This window comes from Schistocerca cancellata, chromosome 6, assembly GCF_023864275.1.
Source record: "Schistocerca cancellata isolate TAMUIC-IGC-003103 chromosome 6, iqSchCanc2.1, whole genome shotgun sequence".
In the NCBI taxonomy this organism is placed as follows: domain Eukaryota; kingdom Metazoa; phylum Arthropoda; class Insecta; order Orthoptera; family Acrididae; genus Schistocerca; species Schistocerca cancellata.
In genome coordinates this window covers 262677151-262698697 of record NC_064631.1, presented here as the reverse complement: position 1 = coordinate 262698697, position 21547 = coordinate 262677151, and the positions used below count along the sequence as shown (strand labels likewise).

General features: G+C 43.8%; 1 protein-coding gene across 1 annotated transcript in view; it reads left to right on the top strand.

Moving 5' to 3' along the window:
• Nucleotides 1-21547, top strand: part of LOC126191050 (pickpocket protein 28-like) — a 298445-nt gene that overhangs the window by 190887 nt on the left and 86011 nt on the right. Inside the window, exon 8 of the mRNA XM_049931762.1 lies at nucleotides 17807-17866. Coding sequence (XP_049787719.1) covers nucleotides 17807-17866 — 60 coding nt within the window. The remainder of the gene's footprint in view (nucleotides 1-17806; nucleotides 17867-21547) is intronic.

Here is a 21547-nt window from a genome sequence, read left to right as displayed (position 1 = left end):
AGTGCCAGTCTAGTACTGGCAGGAGTGGCGCTTGTATTCTCTTCTTGTAGAGGGCCGCTCCTGTTGTGATGCGGTCCTAGTCAGCGGCCTATTGGCTGAAGTCGTCTCACAGCCTTCTAGCCTTCTCTAATCTCGTGTTCATCTTCGTTTCGGCGCTTGTCGATAAGTTGGAACAGTTTCATTATGTTCTATGTGTTTTCGGGCTTTTTAATTTTTTTCATTGGAATTTTAATTCTCACTTTTTCTTTGCTCTGATGAAAGTTTCTAAATAACAAGGACATTGTGCAGTAATGGGTAGTTTTTGCAGCAATAAAGTGGAATATTTTTCGATTTTGTGCAGAATGGACATGGATGGGAGCCATGAGATAAGTTAATACACCTGTCAGATGTATCGCTATAGAGCTCCGACCTCTGCAGTTTGCTCATCTGTAATTGGCAACAGGCTGTAGCTTTTTTTTCATGACATTGTATGTCACAGAATAATGGGAGGTGGGGACGCGGAGGGGGGAAGATGTGAAATGTATACTGTAGTCAAACTAAAAAAAAACTATACCGATTTTGCTCATAAAACTAAAAGAATATGAACTGCTACTCTTCATGGTGAAACAAGATTTTTGTTTCTAGAATGAAATTTTCACTCTACAGCAGAGTGTGCGCTGATATGAAACTTCCTGGCAGGTTAAAACTGTGTGGCGGACCGAGACTCGAACTCAGGACCTTTGCCTTTCGCGGGCAAGTCCTCTAACCAACTGAGCTACCCAAGCACGACTCACGCCCCGTCCTCACAGCACTCGAACTCGGGACTTTTGACTTTCGCGGGCAAGTGCTCTAACCATTCTGCCAGTACCTCGCCTCCTACCTTCCAAACTTCACAGAAGCTCTCCTGCGAACATTTGGAAGGTAGGAGGCGAGGTACTGGTAGAAGTAGAGCTGTGAGGACGGGGCGTGAGTCGTGCTTGGGTAGCTCAGTTGGTTAGAGCACTTGCCCGCGAAAGGCAAAGGTCCCGAGTTCGAGTCTCTGTCCGGCACACAGTTTTAATCTGCCAGGTAGTTTCAAGATTTTTGTTATTGTCGGGTTTTAGCGGATTTTTTAATTTATGCTCGCTTGTACGACATGCATTGACATTAAATACAATTCTTTCACTGAAATGTTTCCTCTCTTTCAGAACTGCGAGCGCTTTTTGAGGCCACTGCTGGCGGCGTCGGGCATGTCCCATTGGCAGCTGCAGCTGCACTTCTAGACAAAAAAACATGCGGTCACCTTTGTCCGGATACCTGTCACTTATCTCATTTTGTTCTGTGACCTGCTGGAGTCGCGACATATTGTGTATGTGTAGCATTTGTCAGCATCGATAGCAATGACCGCCCAGCCATGTGATCGTCCAGAGATGATTCCTCTGGCTACGGCTGTTCGAAGTCTTTGCTCTCAGCTGCGGCAGTCTGCGGCCGCAGCCCGTGACCAGTGTACATTAGAAAAAGCTTTCTGGAGAGTTCTCCGGCATTTCGTTGTTGTTCCAGGGACGGAAAAATACATTCACTGAATAAAGCATTCCATCTGACTTTGGTGGAATTGTTTGTGTACCATCGGCGACAGATTCTAAGAACAGATTAGAAAACCATTTCCACTTCTGTGAGAGTTGAAGGAGGCAATGTAGGGGTGGTTCTCGCGTTCTCAGTCTTTTAACGCACACTAAGGAGACGACATCGTTATGGTGGCGAGGGAATTTTTTGCGATAGCTATGTTATGTTACGCCTCCCCCATGAACCATGGACCTTGCCGTTGGTGGGGAGCCTTGCGTGCCTCAGCGAAACAGATAGCCTACCGTAGGTGTACAACCACAATGGAGGGTATCTGTTGAGACGCCAAACAAACGTGCGGTTCCTGAAGAGGGCAGCAGCCTTTTCAGTAGTTTCAGAGGGCAACAGTCTCGATGATTGACTGATCTGGCCTTGTAACATCAACCAAAACAGCCTTGCTGTGCTAGTACTGCAAACAGCTGAAAGCAAGGGTAAACTACAGCCGCAATTTTTACCGAGGACATGCAGCTTTACTGTGTGGTTAAATGATGACGGTGTCCTCTTGGATAAAATATCCTGGAGGTCAAATAGTCCCCCATTCGAATTTCCGGTCGGGGACTATTAAGGAGGACGTAATTATCAGCATAAAGAAAACTGGCTTTCTACGGATCGGAGCGTGGAATGTCAGATCACTTAACCAGACTAGCAGATTGAAAAATTTAAAAAGGGAATGTATAGGTTAAAGTTAGATATAGGATATTAGTGAAGTTCGGTGGTAGGAGGAACAAGATTTCTGGTCAGGTGAATACAGAGTTATAAATACAAAATCAAATAAGGGTAATGCAGGAGTAGGTTTAATAATAATTTAAAAAATAGGAACGCGGATATGCTACTACGAACAGCGTACTGAACGCATTATTGCAGCCAAGATAGACATGTAGCCCACGCCTACCACAATAGTACAAGTTTATATGCCAAAGCTCCGCAGATGATGAAGAGATTGAAGAAATGTATGATGCGATAAAAGAAATTATTCAGATAGTTAAGGGAGACGGAAATTTAACAGTCATGGGAGACTGGAATTCGACAGTAGGAAAACGGAAGAGAAGGAAAAGTAGTAGGCGAATATGCACTGGGTATAAGCAATGAAAGAGGAAGCCACCTAGTAGAATTTTGCACAGAGCATAACTTAATCATAGCTAACACTTGGTTTAAGAATCATGAAAAAAGATTGTATACGTGGAAAAGGCCTGGAGACACTGGAAGGTTTCAGAAAGATTATATAATCGCAAGATAGATTTTAGAAGCAGATTTTAAATTGTAAGACATTTCTAGTGGCAGATGTCGATTCTGACCACAATTTATTGGTTATGAAATGTAGACTAAAACTGAAGAAACTGCAAAAAGGTGGGAATTTAAGGAGATGGGACCTGGATAAACTGAAAGAACTAGAGGCCCTAGGCAGTTTCAGAGAGAGCATTAGCGAACGATTGGCAAGAACGGTGGAAAGAGATACAGTAGAAGAACAATGGGTAGCTATGAGAGATGAAATAGTGAAAGCAGCAGAGGATTAGGTATGTAAGAAGACGAGGAATAGTAAAAATCCATGGGTAAGAGAGAGATATTGTATTTAATTGATGAAAGGGGAAAATGTAAAAATGCAGTTAACGAAGCAGGCGAAAAGGAATACAAGAGTCTTAAAAATGATATCGACATGAAGTGCAAAATGGCTAAGCAGGGATGGCTAGAGGACAAATGTAAGGATGTAGAGGCATATAGCACTAGGGGTAAGATAGATACTGCCTACAAGAAAATTAAAGAAACCTTTGGAGACAAGAGAACCACATGTATGAATATTAAGAGCTCAAATGGAAACCAGTTCTAAGCAAAGAAGGGAAAACAGAAAGGTGGAAGCAGTATATAGAGCGTCTATACAAGGGCGATGTGCTTTAGGGCAATATTATGGAAATGGAGGAGGACGTAAATGAAGATGAAATGGGAGATACGATATTGCGTGAAAAGTTTGACAGTGCACTAAAAGACTTAAGTCGAAACAAGTCCCTGGGAGTAGGCAACATTCCATTAGAACTACTGATAGCCTTGGGAGAGCCAACCAAGACAAAACTTTTCCATCTGATGAGCAAGATGTATGAGACAGACGAAAATCCTCAGACTTCAAGAAGAATACAATAATTTCAATCCCAAAGAAAGCGGGCGTTAACAGGTGTGAAAATTACCGAACTATCACGTTAATAAGTCACAGTTGGGAAACACTAACACGAATTCCTTACAGACGAATGGAAAAACTGGTGGAAGCCGACCTCGGGGAAGATCAGTTTGCATTCCGTAGAAATGTTGGAACACGCGAGATAATATGACTTATCCTAGAAGATAGGTTAAGGAAAGGCAAACCTACGTTTCTAGCATTTGTAGACTTAGAGAAAGCTTTTGGCAACGTTGACTGGAATAATGTCTTTCAAATTCTAAAGGTGTAGGGTTAAAATACAGGGAGCGAAAGGCTATTTGCAATTTGTACAGAAACCAGAGTCGAGCGGCACGAAAGGGAAACAGTGGTTGAGAAGGGACTGAGACAGAATTGTAGCCGATCCCCGATGTTATTCAGTTTGTATATTGAGTTAGCAGTAAGGAAAACAAAAAAAAATGGAGTAGGAATTGAAATCTATGGAGAGGAAATAAAAACTTTGAAGTTTGCAGACGACATTGTAATTCTGTCAGAGACAGCAAAAGGACCTGGAAGAGTAGCTGAACAGAATGGACAGTGTCTTGAAAGGGGGATATAAGATGAACATCAACAAAGGCAAAACGAGGATAATGGAATGTATCGAATTAAATCAAGTGAAGCTGAGGGAATCAGATTAGGAAATGAGACACAAGTAGTAAATGAGTTTTGATATTTGGGAAGCAAAATAACTGATGATTGTCGAAGTAGAGAGGATATAAAATGTAGACTAGCAACTGCAAGGAAAGCGTTTCTGAAGAAGAGAAATCTATTAACATCGAGTATAGATTTAAATGTCTTTCCTGAAAGTATTTGTATGGAGTGTAGCCATGTATGGAAGTGAAAAATGGACGATAACTAGTTTAGACAAGAAGAGAATAAAAGCTTTCGAAATGTGGTGCTACAGAAGAATGCTGAAGATTAGATGGGTAGAGCACGTAACTAATGAGTAGGTACTGAATAGAATTGGGGAGAAGAGGAATGTGTGGAACAGCTTGACTAGACGAAGGGATCGGCTGGTAGGACACGTTCTGAGGCATCAAGAGATCACCACTTTAGTATTGAAAGGAAGCGTGGAGGGTAAAAATCGTAGAGGGAGACCAAGAGTTGAATACACTAGGCAGATTCGGAAGGATGTAGGTTGCAGCAGTTATTCGGAGACGAAGATGCTTGCACAGCTTAGAGTAGCATGGAGAGCTGCATCAAACCAGTCTCTGGACTGGAGACCACAACAACAACAACAACAAGTATGTTACGATATCACAATGCTCTTTCGTAAATGTTCTATATACACTACTGGCCATTAAAATTGCTACACCAAGACATTGGACAAATATACTAGAACTGACATGTGATTACATTTTCTGCAAATTGGGTGCATAGATCCTGAGAAATCGGTACCCAGAACAACCACCTCTGGCTGTAATAACGGCCTTGATACGCCTGAGCATTGAGTCAAACAGAGCTTGCATGGCGTGTACAGGTACAGCTGCTCATGCAGCTTCAACACGATACCACAGTTCATCAAGAGTAGTGACTGCCGTATTGTGACGAACCAGTTGCTCGGCCACCATAGACCAGACGTTTTCAATTGTTGAGAGATCTGAAGAATGTGCTGGCCAGGGCAGCAGTCGAACATTTTCTATATCCAGAAAGGCCCGTACAGGACCTGCAACATGCGGTCGTGCATTATCCTGCTGAAATGGAAGGTTTCGCAGGGATGGAATGAAGGATAGAGCCACGGGTCGTAACACATCTGAAATGTACCGTCCACTGTTCAAAGTGCCGTCAGTGCGAACAAGAGGTGACCGAGACGTGCAACCAATGGCACCCCATACCATCACGCCGGGTGATCGCCAGTATGGCGATGACGAATACACACTTCCAGTGTGCGTTCACCGCAATGTCGCCAAACACGGATGCGACCATCATGATGCTGTAAACAGAACCTGGATTCATCCGAAGAAATAACGTTTTGCCATTCGTGCACCCAGATTCGTCGTTGAGTACACCATCGCAGGCGCTCCTGTCTGTGATGCAGCGTCAAGGGTAACCGCAGCCATGGTCTCCGAGCTGATAGTCCATGCTACTGCAAACGTCGTCGAACTGTTCGTGCAGATGGTTGTTGTCTTGCAGACGTCCCCATCTGTTGACTCAGGGATCGAGACGTGGCTGCACGATCCGTTACAGCCATGCGGATAAGATGCCTGTCATCTCGACTGCTAGTAATACGAGGCCATTGGGATCCAGCACGGCGTTCCGTATTACCCTCCTGAACCCACCGATTTCATATTCTCCTAACAGTCATTGGATCTCGACCAACGCGAGCAGCAATGTCGCGATACGATAAACCGCAATCGCGATAGGCTACAATCCGACCTTTATCAAAGTCGGAAACGTGATGGTACGCATTTCTCCTCCTCACACGAGGCATCACAACAACGTTTCACCAGGCAACGCCGCTCAGCTGCTGTTTGTGTATGATAAATCGGTTGGAAACTTTCCTCATGTCAGCACATTGTAGCTGTCGCCACCGGCGCCAACCTTGTGTGAATGCTCTGAATAGCTAATCATTTGCATATCACAGCATCTTCTTCCTGTCGGTTGAATTTCGCGTCTGTAGCACGTTATCTTCGTGGTGTAGCAATTTTAATGGCCAGCAGTGTATGATGTATTGTGCTCGTTGTGAGCAAGGGCGGGAGGTGTTTTTTTTTCGCATTAATTCTAATGTTTTTATCTTATAAGAGCAGTGAAACAGTTACCATGTTCTGTGTGTGTGTGTGTGTGTGTGTGTGTGTGTGTGTCATCTAGGCTGATTGGTTTAAAGTGCTGTTTAATTTCTGGATTGTATGATTTTTTTTCTGAGAGCCGTGAAGCATTTTCCATCAGTATGGCAGCGTGTATTGGTCTTCCTACAATTCAGTAATGATTTGCTGCCCTATCCCTTCTTACTATATATCAGTATACATTTTACTCATCAGCTACACCAAGGTGACCTCTCAGGGGCAAGGGAATAGGACGAAGTTGTCAAGAAATAAAGAGAACGCCGTTTACTTAATTTCGAGTACCAGTGCTGCAGGATATATGTTGAGTAGAGCATGCATGAATGCAGCGGGAGGTGTTTGTAGCGAACTCTCATGTGAAACAGCGAGACACACACGCGGTCGGTAAAAAGCAAGAGCGGTGGCTGCACAATGTCGGCTACTGCACTATCGAATGACCAGCCATTCTAGAAACACGAACAGCTCCGGTCTCTACGGGTTGTGAAATGCATCTTCAGCCCATCCCGCTGCATCACCATTATTTGCTGAAAAGTATTCCCCCTATGCTCATCCATTATCAGCTCCTTCCATTCCTCTTCCGTTCCGCATGTAAGAGGCTATAGACACAGACCTCAGCTGTGTACTGACAGGTAACACAATTATTAAACTCCTCTCTATCGAACACCAACATCTGGTCAGTTGAACACATTTCCTGCCAAAAATTTAGTACCTTGCACCCCAGTATTTTTCCCGTTAATTCACAAATGGAGCAGAGAGATTTATTTCGACTTGTAGGTAAAGGGGTCATCCTATGTAGAGTTACAATTTATTTTGAGTGTGTCTGCTACTAGTTTCGATTATAATTGTGAACTTTCTTTCCAACGGGATAACATCAGTTGTATGACATCGTTAGTTTGATATGTTTGCGGTTTTAGGCGCTTCTTGAGTTGCGTTGTGCGTATAGAGGTGTATATAGGAGAGATGTTTATGATTAATTACGTAATTAGTATAGATTTTCAGTATACCACCCAAAATAAATAAAGTACACTAACCTAACCTTCCTCTCATGCAGGTGGATAGAGACTGACCGTTTCCCTGTATGGGATGGGGGGGGGGGGGGGCGGGGTGCACTTGTGCTTTCCACCCAGAAGAATTCCCAGAAAGGGCATCTGTCATTCTGAATTTCCTGCCAGTTTCCAGGTGGGTGCGGGGTAAAAGTCAACACATTCTTGGAACACAGAATTCCCCCCATTTTTTAAATTCCCAAAATTTTTTGAATTTCCCGCCAAAATCAGAAATTCCCGCCAATACGTCAAGTTCGGGAAGGGAGGGGGCGGGGATGGCTATTTTTCACAGTTACGTTGATTACGTTTAATAATAAAATTTTGATGTTGCCACTGTACCAGTCTGGGGGGAGGGGGAGGAAATTTGGCAACAGCATAAAATGTTCTTGTATCACCTCAGCCCTCCACTTGAACCTGCTTTCTGAAAACAAGTCTATGTCTTCCTCTACAATTTTTATGCCTCACATTTCCCTCCATTGCCAAACTGACTTCTCCGTGAAGCCTCATGTTTCGTCCTGTTAACTGATCCCCTCTTTTAGTCAGGTTGTGCCACAAATTTATTTTCTCCCCCATTCCATTCAGTAACTGCACATTAGTTATTTGATCCTATCTTCGGCATCCTTTTGTAGCACCACATTTAGAAAGCTCTATTTCCTTCTTGTCTGAACTGCGTATCCACCACGTTTCACTTACGTACAAGGCTACACTCCAGATAAAAATCTTGAGGAAAGTCTTCCTAGTACTTACACTTAACTATAATGTTAACGCATTTCTCCTTTTTCGCAGGCTTTATTTTATTTTATTTATTTATTTATTTATTTATTTATTTTTTTGCAGTCTCCATTTTAATAATCTCTTCTGGATATTCAAGTCTATTACAGATTCATGCCCAAGCTCCGAATACGAACTATCTCACCTCCACATTTTTTTGCAAACGAGGCTGTCATCATGAGAATATTTCTTAAGACAGTGTGTCCTTTGAATGCGCTTTTTACGTCATCAGTGCAGTTATTTCCGTTGTCATCTACACGCTTATGGCACCAACAGTGCCAATCTTCTCTCCTAGAAGATGTAGTTACGCACTCCCAAAAGCAGGACAGTTTTCTGAATTACTATACACTCCACGATCCTCTTGATAAGTATTGCCTGCCCTCTCCACACTCCATTTCTACTCTTCTGAAATGTCTTTTGAAAGTACTATGTTCGATAATGGGACAATAAGCGGGGGGGGGGGGGGGGGGGGGCGGGGTTATATCAGAGTCCACACACGGGTAATTAAAATGACTGCTTCTAAAAATCTAAAAAGCCAACTTGCGTCTTGAGTCTCTATCATTCTCAGATAGAGGGTTATTTCGAATGAATCTATCCTCGCCAATAAGAAAGTAAGATATATGAATTTAAACTTTACTATCCGGTCCATCTGAGCAGTGTTGAATGTGTCTTAGCCCAGGCTCATACATTGTTACTGGCAGTGTCGGCCATCGTTTGCCAATCAACCATCGCATTAAGGTTCATTTTATTTAGATCGCAACTGTCCTCGCTTTCGTAACCGCGTAAACAATTCAACTTTTAAATATTTCAATACCACTCACTACACTCAAAACTCAGTGTTTCAGTTAGCACATGGCAAAGGCGTATAAACTTCTGCTCACTCGTGATGTGGAAGCTTTCCACAAGTTACCGGAGTGAGATACTCGTAAACTTTTTACACAGTTGCTATTTCGAATGTATGAGGGTTGACTGAAAAGTAATGCCTCCGCCTTCGTAACTCCTCAACAGTTGGCAGCATTGGGATGCGGCAGGTACTAGCTTGTTCTGCTGCCTCTTCTCTACAGCACCAGTTAGCGGGAAGCCTTAGAATTGAACGGTTGTGTTGTTACAGTGTAAAGTATGGAACCCTGTGCAGACGGTTGGTCAGTGCGATTTAAGCAACGTGCAGTCATTGAATTCTTGACAACAGAAGGTGTCACCCCAAAGGAGATTCATCAGAGAATGAAAGCAGTTTATGGTGATTGTGTTGATGTGACTACTGTGCATCGCTGGGCAAGCACGTTTAAAGATGTTGAGGCGGGAACATCTGACCTGCGTGACAAACAAAGAGTTGGACGTCCTGTGACAGCAACCACCGAGTTTCACAAGCAAAATGTTGACAGATTGATTCAGGACGATCGTCGTATTACTCAGAGAGAAATTACAAGCACGATCGGCATTTCACAAGAACATGAGGATCACATTACTGCTTTGCTTGGCTATATAGAGATCTGTGCACGATGGGTACCCAGGGTGCTGACTGCTGAAATTAAAGCGCACAGACTTGAAATTTGCCAGGAACTCTTCTCGCATTATCAGACTAAAGGTGACGCCTTTCTCCATTCAATTCTGACAGGAGATGAAACGTCGGTCTACGGAATATCGACATAAAGACTCGTCCCAGAAAAAGAAATTCAAGACGCAGCCCTCAGCTGGAAAAATCATGGCCACAGTGTTCTGGGACGCAGATGGTGTTATCCACGTTGATTTCCTTGATCGTGGAACAACAATAAATTTAGAGCGTTGCATCACAACACTGCAAACTCTGAAACGATGCCAAACTACACACTTCACGTGCCATTACAGCAGAACTTCAGAGACTGAATCTCACCACCGTACGGCATCCTACATACAGTCCAGATTTAACACCGTCTGACTTCCATCTGTTCCCGATAACAAAAGACGATCTTCGGGGACATCATTATGCTTCTGATGAAGACGTTGAGAGAACTGTGAGACTGTGGTTGCGGAAAGAGAGTGTCGACTTCTTCCGTAACGGCTTCAGAAAACTTGTTCATCGTTGGGTGAAATGTATCCAATTGGCTGTTTATTATTTGGAAAAGTGAATATTGGTAATTAAAGATCACATTCTAAGAATTATTTCTGCGTTTGAATATTCCCATCCAAACCTAATTAACGAAGGTGCAGGCATTTCGATTCATTCAACTCTCGTATATAAGTCATCTAGTGAACCATGCTAAACAACGCGACGAAGCGTAAACACGTCCCGACAGATTGGCCACGAGATGCAGCCTTTTTCTTCTGTGGAAGCACGCTTTTTTTCCACGTTACTTTACCACGCCGTTGTTGACTGGCCATTGACAATGCAAGGCGTGCCGTATATGTGTCAACTGCTTCAGAATGTGCTAGAAACTGGAGAGGGTGGGTAGAGGTGGGGATGTCATCAGTAGCGGTTGATTCGCTCTTCGAGATAAGAAATCAGTATTGATCATCTTCAGTGGCTTCAATATTCTACAGTACGGTGAAATCCCTGCAGTATGCTTTTGCATTACACACAGCCCGCTCGGAAAAATTACCCTGTGTTTAAGTTAGAAATTTTCATCTCTCTTGTTTGTAAGGCCGTTAGCAAAATGAAGGTGACTTGTTACACCGGAAACCTTGCACAGCCACGCTCGATAGCCTCATCATACACAAATCAAGTTATGCTATAGTTACCTAATGATAACTCATGGCCGGCCGCTGTGGCCGATCGGTTCTAGGCGCTTCAGTCCGGAGCCACGCGGCTGCTACGGTCCCACGTTCGAATCCTGCCTCGGGCATGGATGCGTGTGATGTCCTTAGGTTAGTTAGGTTTACGTAGCTCTAAGTCTAGGGGACTGATGACCTCAGATGTTAAGTCCCATAGTGCTTAGATCCATTTGAACCATTTGATAAACCATGCATCTGCTTACACTGGGCGCGTCAGCGTACACAATCGCAAACACATATTACCTGTGCTTGATGAGACATCCATGACAGAGGGTGTGGGTTTTCTGTTTCCAATCGGTAACTCAAATATTTTCCTCTTCTTATTTAGTTTATAATTTCGCAAGATGTAAGGCAGACAGTCTGTTTAGGGGTCTGCATGCAAACTTGAACAAGAAAAAAGTGTGTGTGAAATCTTATGGGACTTAACTGCTAAGGTCATCAGTCCCTAAGTTTACACACTACTTAACCTACATTATCCTAAGGACAAACACACACACCCATGCCCGAGGGAGGACTCGAACCTCCGCTGTACCAGCCGCACAGTCCATGACTGCAGCGTCCTAGACCGCTCGGCTAATCCTGTGCGGCTTGAACAAGATCTCATCACCGTAACTAATTATCAAATGACTTCATTTACGACGAACTATCATACAGCATGTAGTTATCAATGGTCAGAATAGAGACTTCATATTGCTGGAAAAATTAGTGTTATGTTACAATACTCTGTTCATCATAAGAATAAATCTGATGCAAACATTACGCCATGTATTCTTTCACGTTTGTTAGAATCACATTGGATTTCGTTTCACGTGGAGCGGAAGCCAAGCTGTGACCAGTACAGTCAAGTACGATCATAAGGATACGTTTTGTGCTGTGTTACACGCACATAGACTAAGCGATAATGCAGTTCTACCGCGCATTAAACTTGGGCAGCACTGACCAGCCAGCGGTCCAACTATCCTACAATGATGTGAGCAGTTATAGTTCAGACGTAAAAAGAGACGAGCAAAGAAACAATACAGAGTGAAAAGTATTTAAACCGACAAACTCTGGGAGGTTGTAGGGGACATCAAAACAAATATTTTTCCCTAATGTCATTTTTTCCTGTGAGGAGTATTTAAACCAGTAGAGGAAGATTTCTCTGGCGGCAAATTAATTAAACCAATGAACACTTTTCCATATTTTTATGACCAAGAGACAACACATTAACACAACCTAATTTCAGTTACAGCAGATTTTCAAAAATGCCTCCATTGATATGTAAACAGAGGTTACACCGTCGGATCATGTTCTGTCTGACACGGGCAAAAACCCCAGGAGTATGATGAATTGTTCCTGCTGTTGCTACTATCCGGGCAACCAGATCCTCTTCTGATGCAACAGGAGTTGCGTAAACAAGGTTGCACATCTGTCCCCACACAAAAATGCCCAGAGGGGTCATATCTGAGGATCGAGCAGGCCATGGTACAGGACCACCTCTGCCAATCCCACGTTTCTGGGAACCGTCGGTCTAGGAATCGACGCACACGACGACTGAAATATGCCGGAGCCCCGTCATGTTGGAACCACATGCGTTGTCTTGTAGGGAGCGGGACATCTTCCAGCAATTCTGGCAATGCTCTGGCGAGAAAATTGTAATAGTGCCTGCCATTTAATGGCCTAAGTAGCAGATACCGCCCAATTAAACAGTCTCCAACAACACCGACCCACACATTAACGAAGAACCGCACTTGATGAGCGCAAGTAATTGTGTCATGTGGGTTATCCTCACTCCAAACATGCGAATTGTGCATGTTAAAGATTCCATCACGCCCGAACGTTGCTTCATCGGTAAACAACACAGAGGATGGAAATGTAGGATGCATGTCACACTGTTCCAGGTACCACTGCGAAAACTGTGCTCTGGGTGGACAATCAACTGGTTCCAGGTTGTGGACACGCTGTAAGTAAAATGGACGTAACAATTGCACTCGAAGGACTGTTCTTACATTTGTCTGATTCGTCCCCGTGTTACGTGCAATTGCACGAGTGCTGATTGAAGGCTCCCGCCCCACATGCTGCAAGATAGCTTCCTCAAATTGCAGCGTTCCTACCGTGCGACGGCGTCCCTGTCCAGGTAATCTGCTAAAAGACCCGGTCACGCAGACGTTGGTACATAGCAGCAAAGGTCGTACGATGCGGGATACGGCGATTAGGATATTGTTGTTGACAAGCCCGCTGTGCAGCTCGTCCATTGTGGTGTGCTACGTAGTACGCACCAACCATATCAGTGTACTCACTCCAGGTGTATCGCTCCATTAGTAAACAGAGACTATGCACTACTACACTGGTGCACAGCAGTTACCTACAACTGAAAAGCATAATACGCCCTCTAACAACTGAAGATCGTAATACGGGCCTCTAACAACTGAAGAGCGTAGTACGGCCTCCAACGGTTTAAATAATCCTCATAGGAAAAAATGACATTAGGGAAAAATATTTGTTTTGATATCCCCTACAACCTCCCAGAGTTTGTCGGTTTAAACACTTTTCACCCTGTATAGCTTCCAATGTCATTTAATTTTTAAAGAGAGTGAAATAATATTCGTAGAAACTCCAGCACTACCGCGCGCTTCTTAGTTAAACATACGGAAAGCATAAAATGCGCTCGTTCTCACCTGACATAGTATTCTAATTACAAGCAAGAGAGATGAAAATTTGTAACTTAAACATAGGGTAATTTTTCTGAGCGAGCTGTGTGTAATGCAAAAGTATATTGCAGGGATTTCACCGTACTTTTGAATACTGAAACCACTGAAGAAAGTATTAATTACAGTCGGTCGTCCATCAAAGACAGAATCCACGAAGCTATCCAGGCGCTGTATTTTCTCTTCTCCTTTTATGACGAGCCGTCCTATATCCCGCCAGTGTTCGGCAGTGACATGCGAAAAAGCTGCGTGCGTTAGTTCTAGTACGTCTGGCAGCTTAACAATCTTGCCAAATCCTGCAACTTGCCTCCAGATCAGTTCTGTTGGGTTCATATTGTAATGGTGCTGTAGTAAATGTAAAAATGCAGCATTTGTATGATGTGCTCGATGCTGTGAAAATTATTGTTTGTCGTGTTTCTACGATACTTATCCACCTCTGTGGTATAATATGATGGACATACACTCCTGGAAATGGAAAAAAGAACACATTGACACCGGTGTGTCAGACCCACCATACTTGCTCCGGACACTGCGAGAGGGCTGTACAAGCAATGATCACACGCACGGCACAGCGGACACACCAGGAACCGCGGTGTTGGCCGTCGAATGGCGCTAGCTGCGCAGCATTTGTGCACCGCCGCCGTCAGTGTCAGCCAGTTTGCCGTGGCATACGGAGCTCCATCGCAGTCTTTAACACTGGTAGCATGCCGCGACAGCGTGGACGTGAACCGTATGTGCAGTTGACGGACTTTGAGCGAGGGCGTATAGTGGGCATGCGGGAGGCCGGGTGGACGTACCGCCGAATTGCTCAATACGTGGGGCGTGAGGTCTCCACAGTACATCGATGTTGTCGCCAGTGGTCGGCGGAAGGTGCACCTGCCCGTCGACCTGGGACCGGACCGCAGCGACGCACGGATGCACGCCAAGACCGTAGGATCCTACGCAGTGCCGTAGGGGACCGCACCGCCACTTCCCAGCAAATTAGGGACACTGTTGCTCCTGGGGTATCGGCGAGGACCATTCGCAACCGTCTCCATGAAGCTGGGCTACGGTCCCGCACACCGTTAGGCCGTCTTCCGCTCACGCCCCAACATCGTGCAGCCCGCCTCCAGTGGTGTCGCGACAGGCGTGAATGGAGGGACGAATGGAGACGTGTCGTCTTCAGCGATGAGAGTCGCTTCTGCCTTGGTGCCAATGATGGTCGTATGCGTGTTTGGCGCCGTGCAGGTGAGCGCCACAATCAGGACTGCATACGACCGAGGCACACAGGGCCAACACCCGGCATCATGGTGTGGGGAGCGATCTCCTACACTGGCCGTACACCACTGGTGATCGTCGAGGGGACACTGAATAGTGCACGGTACATCCAAACCGTCATCGAACTCATCGTTCTACCATTCCTAGACCGGCAAGGGAACTTGCTGTTCCAACAGGACAATGCACGTCCGCATGTATCCCGTGCCACCCAACGTGCCCTAGAAGGTGTAAGTCAACTACCCTGGCCAGCAAGATCTCCGGATCTGTCCCCCATAGAGCATGTTTGGGACTGGATGAAGCGTCGTCTCACGCGGTCTGCACGTCCAGCACGAACGCTGGTCCAACTGAGGCGCCAGGTGGAAATGGCATGGCAAGCCATTCCACAGGACTACATCCAGCATCTCTACGATCGTCTCCATGGGAGAATAGCAGCCTGCATTGCTGCGAAAGGTGGATATACACTGTACTAGTGCCGACATTGTGCATGCTCTGTTGCCTGTGTCTATGTGCCTGTGGTTCTGTCAGTGTGATCATGTGATGTATCTGACCCCAGGAATGTGTCAATAAAGTTTCCCCTTCCTGGGACAATGAATTCACGGTGTTCTTATTTCAATTTCCAGGAGTGTAGTCCAAATAAAGTGGATTTGATTTTTCATTTTTGCCTTACAAATTTAATTGTTATGTTTTCTTAATTTAAGCAACTTTCACGAACAGTCTTTCGTAAAATACCGATAATTAAGAATTTGTACTTGAAATGAAAACAGGAATTTCGAGTCCAATATGTAATTAGAAACAAGAAGACGTGCATTATTCATAAAAAATGATGATGAGTTTCACAATTGCGAGATGTATTTCAAATTGAACGTTTCGAATTGAACGAGAAAAAAACCTACCATTATCTGTACATGGTTAGCATTCCATTACACTACCGACTGCGCTACACTACGATGTGTATGTAAGTGTCAACTGTATTACATACAGTGACTGGGAAAACTTCAAAGCCGATTCTCTCCGTAAATTTATGAAAAACATTAAGAACAGTCTATTTCTCGGTACTTTTTAACCGTATTACACATGCGTGTTTCACTACGGAACAGAAAGCAGCCTCAGCAATTTTCATACTGCGCATTAACAACGCGAGAATCAGAGCACAAGGCTGCAGAGGGTGTGACTGTACACGATTTTTGAAATAAAAACTGCTTAGCTAAAGCGTGATTAAGAAAAACGTTGATGGCTGTTAATACGTTTGAATATCTTAAAGTTTCATTTAACGTAACTTAGTAATAATATATCTAATACATAGGTAGGACCTGCTTCCAAGAGCGTAACAACACCAGTGTACGTGTGCTTCCGCTTCTGACCAATTATCGCGTTTGTGTTTGTTTACATCAGGTTTATTCTTATAATGAATGGATTATAGACTGCTATCCAGGAACGCATTACCAGTTCCAGATTGCGTATCTAACTACTTCCAGGGACAACAAAAATTTGATTTTCAATATTTTGCATGCTTATTGACTAAATTTAAAAATTTAAAATGTTGTTGTAATCTACTCATTATGAAGTAATCTTATGTTAAAAGTTTAACACAATTTGACAAGTGTTACAGTTAGAAACTGAGTGCTTGTCTTCAGGCGGCGTAACTGACGGCGCGCAAATACCTGGACTTAGTCACCCAGTATTTGAGAGTGCTCTTAGCGACTTCCAGCAAACTTTACACGTAATTTCAATACTTTAAAAACTTTCCTCATTGACATCTCACACAAAACGATGAAAGGAAAAATTTTTATCACTTTCTACATTTTCACTGTTCATGCAATCGAACTTCTGCACTAGGGATGGCCGGCCGATGGTGGCCGAGCGGTTCTAGGCGCTACAGTCTGGAACTGCGCGACTGCTACGGTCGCAGGTTCGAATCCTGCCTCGGGCATGGATGTGTGTGATGTCCTTAGGTTAGTTAGGTTTAAGTAGTTCTAAGTTCTAGGGGACTAATGACATCAGCAGTTAAGTCCCATAGTGCTCAGAGCCATTTGAACTATTAGGGATGATGTTTTGATTTATTACTTAATGTATTACTTCTTCACTACTGACACTACTTGCAAAATAGCGTTCAGATAGTATGCAAATACATCACTTAATGTACCTGCAAGGTAATATTATTGTATGACAAATAGTTCAGGAGATATAACGTCATAAACTTTGAGAGAGTGACTTAGCTTCTGCTTAAAATGGAGCGCAAATTACCCGGACTACATTCATACGGTGTTTCATCATGAGAGTCTTTAGCGACTTCCAACAAACTTTAAGGATAATTTCAAACCGTTCCTAAACTGTTTCTCCTTTATATGCTTAAAGTGAAATTTAACATATTATACTCACTTGTAAAGTAACCACAAAATTTGGAAAATTGGGGTAGGGACTATGGGACCAAACTGCTGAGGTCATCGGTCCCTAGGCTTACGCATTACTTAAACTAACTTAACACTAAGGACGACAACACACACACCCAAGCCCGAGGGAGGACTCGAACCGTGACAAGACGCCGTAGTCCGAACGGCTATCCCGCGCGGCAAAGTAACCACACGTCTGAAGCTGTTTTATACATTGGAATTACTTTCACTGATGTATTACTTATGTCAAAATGTAGTTTATATACCATACTATGTAATTTCCCTCGTAAACTGCAGCATTTAAATGTGAATTCGTTTATAACGCATATTTTGTAAGTCTAGTTAACGACATGATTTGAATTATTTACAGGAAAGAAGAATGTTCCGATCTGTGGGGGTGCTAGAATGCGTTGCATAAAGATTGGAGAAGGTATGTAAACAATTACACAACAATGCACACTGGATATATCTGGTGTTTCTATTACATAACGTGTGGATTTATAACGGTATGACATTATGAACTTCCAGCTTCTTCTGCTGACATCCACTGGATAGTTATTTAATTTCATGGAATCCTTGTTTGCATGCCTAACACACCTCTTTACGACTGCCAAGGAACAATACTGTTCCACATCCGTCGCGTAACTACAGTAATGTCTCAACGGGGGTGAGGACGCAGAAAAGCATTTTGTACTAACCCCCTGGATCGTGCCAGCCAAATGGCGGATGTCTCCTGGAAGTAGGCCAGCCTTGGAAGGATCCTGTCCCCTCGAGCTGCGGACCAGTTTGCACTGCTACAGCCGTAAACTCTGGACATGCGACAGTGACCCCCATGAGAGTGACTTTTTTCCTTCTGTTTTTAAGTCGTCAGCCTTCTGATTGGTCTGATGCTGCCGGCCACGAATTCCTCTCTTGTGCCAACCTCTCCACTTCAGGGCAACACTTGCATCCTACGTCCGCTATTATTTGTCGGATGTATTACAAATCTTTCCTTTGCCCTCTACAGCTCCCTCGAACACCATGGAGGCTATTCCCTGATGCCTATAACACATGTCCTGTCATCCTATCCCTTCTTCTTGTTAGTTTTTCCAAATGTTCCTTTCTTTTCATCCTCATTCCTTACCACTTAAATTAATTTTCAACACCTTTCGGTAGCACCGTATTTCAGACGCATCAAATCTCTTCTGCCCCGGTTGCTACAGTCCACGATTCACTACCAAACAATGTTGTGCTACAAACAAACATCCTCAGAAATTACTTCCTCATTCCTTACCTGTCCACTTAATTTTCAACATTTTTCAGTAGCATCACATCTCAAACGCTTCGATTCTCTTCTATTCCGCTTTCCCCACAGTCCATGATTTGCTACCAAAAAATATTGTGTTCCACATGTACATTCTCAGAACTGCCTATGTTTGTTACCAGTAGACTTCTTTTGACCAGGAATGCCCTCTTTGCCTTCGCCAGACTACTTTTTGTGTCCCCCTTGCTTCGTCCGCTATGGGCTATTTTGCTTACAAGGTACTAGAATTCCTTAACTTCGTCTACTTCATGATCATCTATTTTGGCGTTAAGTGTCTCGCTATTCTCATTTCGGCCACTTCTCATTACATTTGTCTTTTTCCGGTTTACTGTCAATCCACATTCTGTCCTCATTAGCGCCTCACTAGCGTTCATTCGATTTGACATATTCTGTAATTCTTCTTCACTTTCTGCAGTGTCATCAGCGAATCTTATCACTGATATCCTTTCACCCTGAATTTTAATCCCACGCTTGAACTTTCTTTTATTTCCGTCACTGCTTCTTCGATGTATAGATTGAACAGCAGGGGCGAAATACTGCAGCCCTGTCTCACACCTAGCCAGTTTTAATCCAAGCACTTTATTCTTGGTCTTCCAATCTTATTGTTCCCTATTGGATTTTGTATATGTTGTTACCGGCCATCTTTCCCTGTAGCTTACTCCCATTTTTCTCAGAATTCCGAACATCTTCCACCATTTTACACAGTCAAACGCGTTTTCTAGGTTGACGAATCCTATGAGCGTGTCTTGATTTTTCTTCATTCTTGCTTCGATTATGAAGCACAACGTCAGAACTGCCTCTCTGGTCCTCTAAGGCCAAACTGATCTCATCTAACACATCCTCTATTTTCTTTTCCATCCTTGTGTACACTGGGGTGACAAAATTCATGGGATACCTCCTAATATCGTGTCGGACCTCCATTTGCCTGGCATAGTGCAGAGACTCGACGTGGCATGGAATCAACAAGTTGGTGGAAGTCCCCTGCAGAAATATTGAGCAATGTTGCCTCAATATCCGTCAATAATTGCGAAAGTGCAGGATTTTGTGCACGAACTGACCTCTCGATTGTCCCACAAGTGTTCGATGCGATTCATGTCGAGCGATCAGGATGGCCAAACCATTAGCTTGAACAGTCTAGAAAGTTCTTCATACCAGTCATGGACTGTTGACTGGTGACATAGCACATTGTCATTCATAAAAATTCCATCATTATTTGGGAACATGAAGACCATGAATGGGTGCAGATCGTCTCCAAGTAGCCGAAAATAACCATTTCCAGTCAATAATTGGTTCAATTGGACCAGTGCACCCAGTCTATTCCATATAGACAGCCAACACCATTACACAGGCACCACCAGCTTTCCCAGTGCCTTGTTGACAAGTTAGGTCCACGGTTTCGTGGAGTCTGCGCCACACTCGAACCCTACTAACAGCTCTTATCAACTGAAATCGGTATCTGACCACGCACAGTTTACCAGTCGTCACGAGCCCAGGAAAGGCGCTGCGAGCGATATCGTGTGCTTTTAGCAAAGGCACTCACGTGGTTCATCTCCTGTCATAGCTCATTAACGCCAAATTTCGTCGCACTGTCCTAACGGAGTAGTCCGTCGTACTCCTCGCATTGATTTCTGCAGTTATTTCATGCAGTGTTGCTCATCTGTTAGCACTGATGACTCGACGCAAACGCAGCTGCACTGGGTCGTTAAGTGAAGGCTGTCGGCCGCTGTGTACTCCGTGGCGAGAGGTAATGCCTGATATTCGGTATTCTCGGCACACTCTCAACTCTGTGCATCTCGTACTGTTAAATTCTCTATGTCCGAAATGAAATGTCCCATTCGTCTAACTCCAACTACCATTCCACATTCAGAGTCTGTTAATTCCCGTCGCGTCGCCATAATCACGCTGTAAACCATTGCACATGGATCACCAAAATACAAATGGCAACTCTAACAATACATCATTTTATACCTTGTGTACGCTACACCACCCCCATCTGTATATGTGCTTATCTCTATCCCATGACTTTTGTCACCTTAGTGTGCAGTAGCCTTGTTAATAATTTGGATGAATGGGTTTTAAAGGTGATTGTACGATGGTTTTCTCATTTATCTGCTCTTTCTATTTCCTGAATAGTGTGGATGATATTTTTCCGAAAGCCTGATGGACGTTGCCAGTCTCACGGATTCTACACACCAACTTGAATAAAGTCTTGGTTGCTACTTCCCCCATTGGTTTCAGAAATTCCGAAGAGATTTCATCTATCCCTTCTATCTTAATTTGAACGCAAGTCTTCCAAAGCTCTATTAATCTCTGGCTCTTATATTGGAATCCCTCTGTCTTTCACATCGACTCCCATATATTCCTCAGCCACGTCTTCAGACAAGTCCTGCCCTTCATAGTGACCTTCAATATACTCTTTCCACCTATCTGCTCTTTCCTCTGCGTTCAACAGTGGAATTCCCACTGCGCTCTTAATGTTATTGCTCTGTCTTTTAATGTCACTGAAAGTTGCTTTGATTCTGGCATATGCTGAGTCACTCCTTCCGACACCCATTTCTTTTTCCTTTTTTTCAAATTTTTTCTGCGGCCATTTCGCCTTAACTGTCCTGCACTTCCTATTTGTTTAATTCCTAAGAGATTTATAATGCTCTGTTCCTGTTTTCCTTGAACAGTTTTGTACTACCTTCTCCCATCGATCAATTGAAGTATTTGTTCTGTTACACAAGATTTCTTTGGAGTTACCTCCCTTGTACCTATGTCTGACTGTGCAGCATCTGTGATTGCCCTTTTTAGAGATGTCCACTCCTC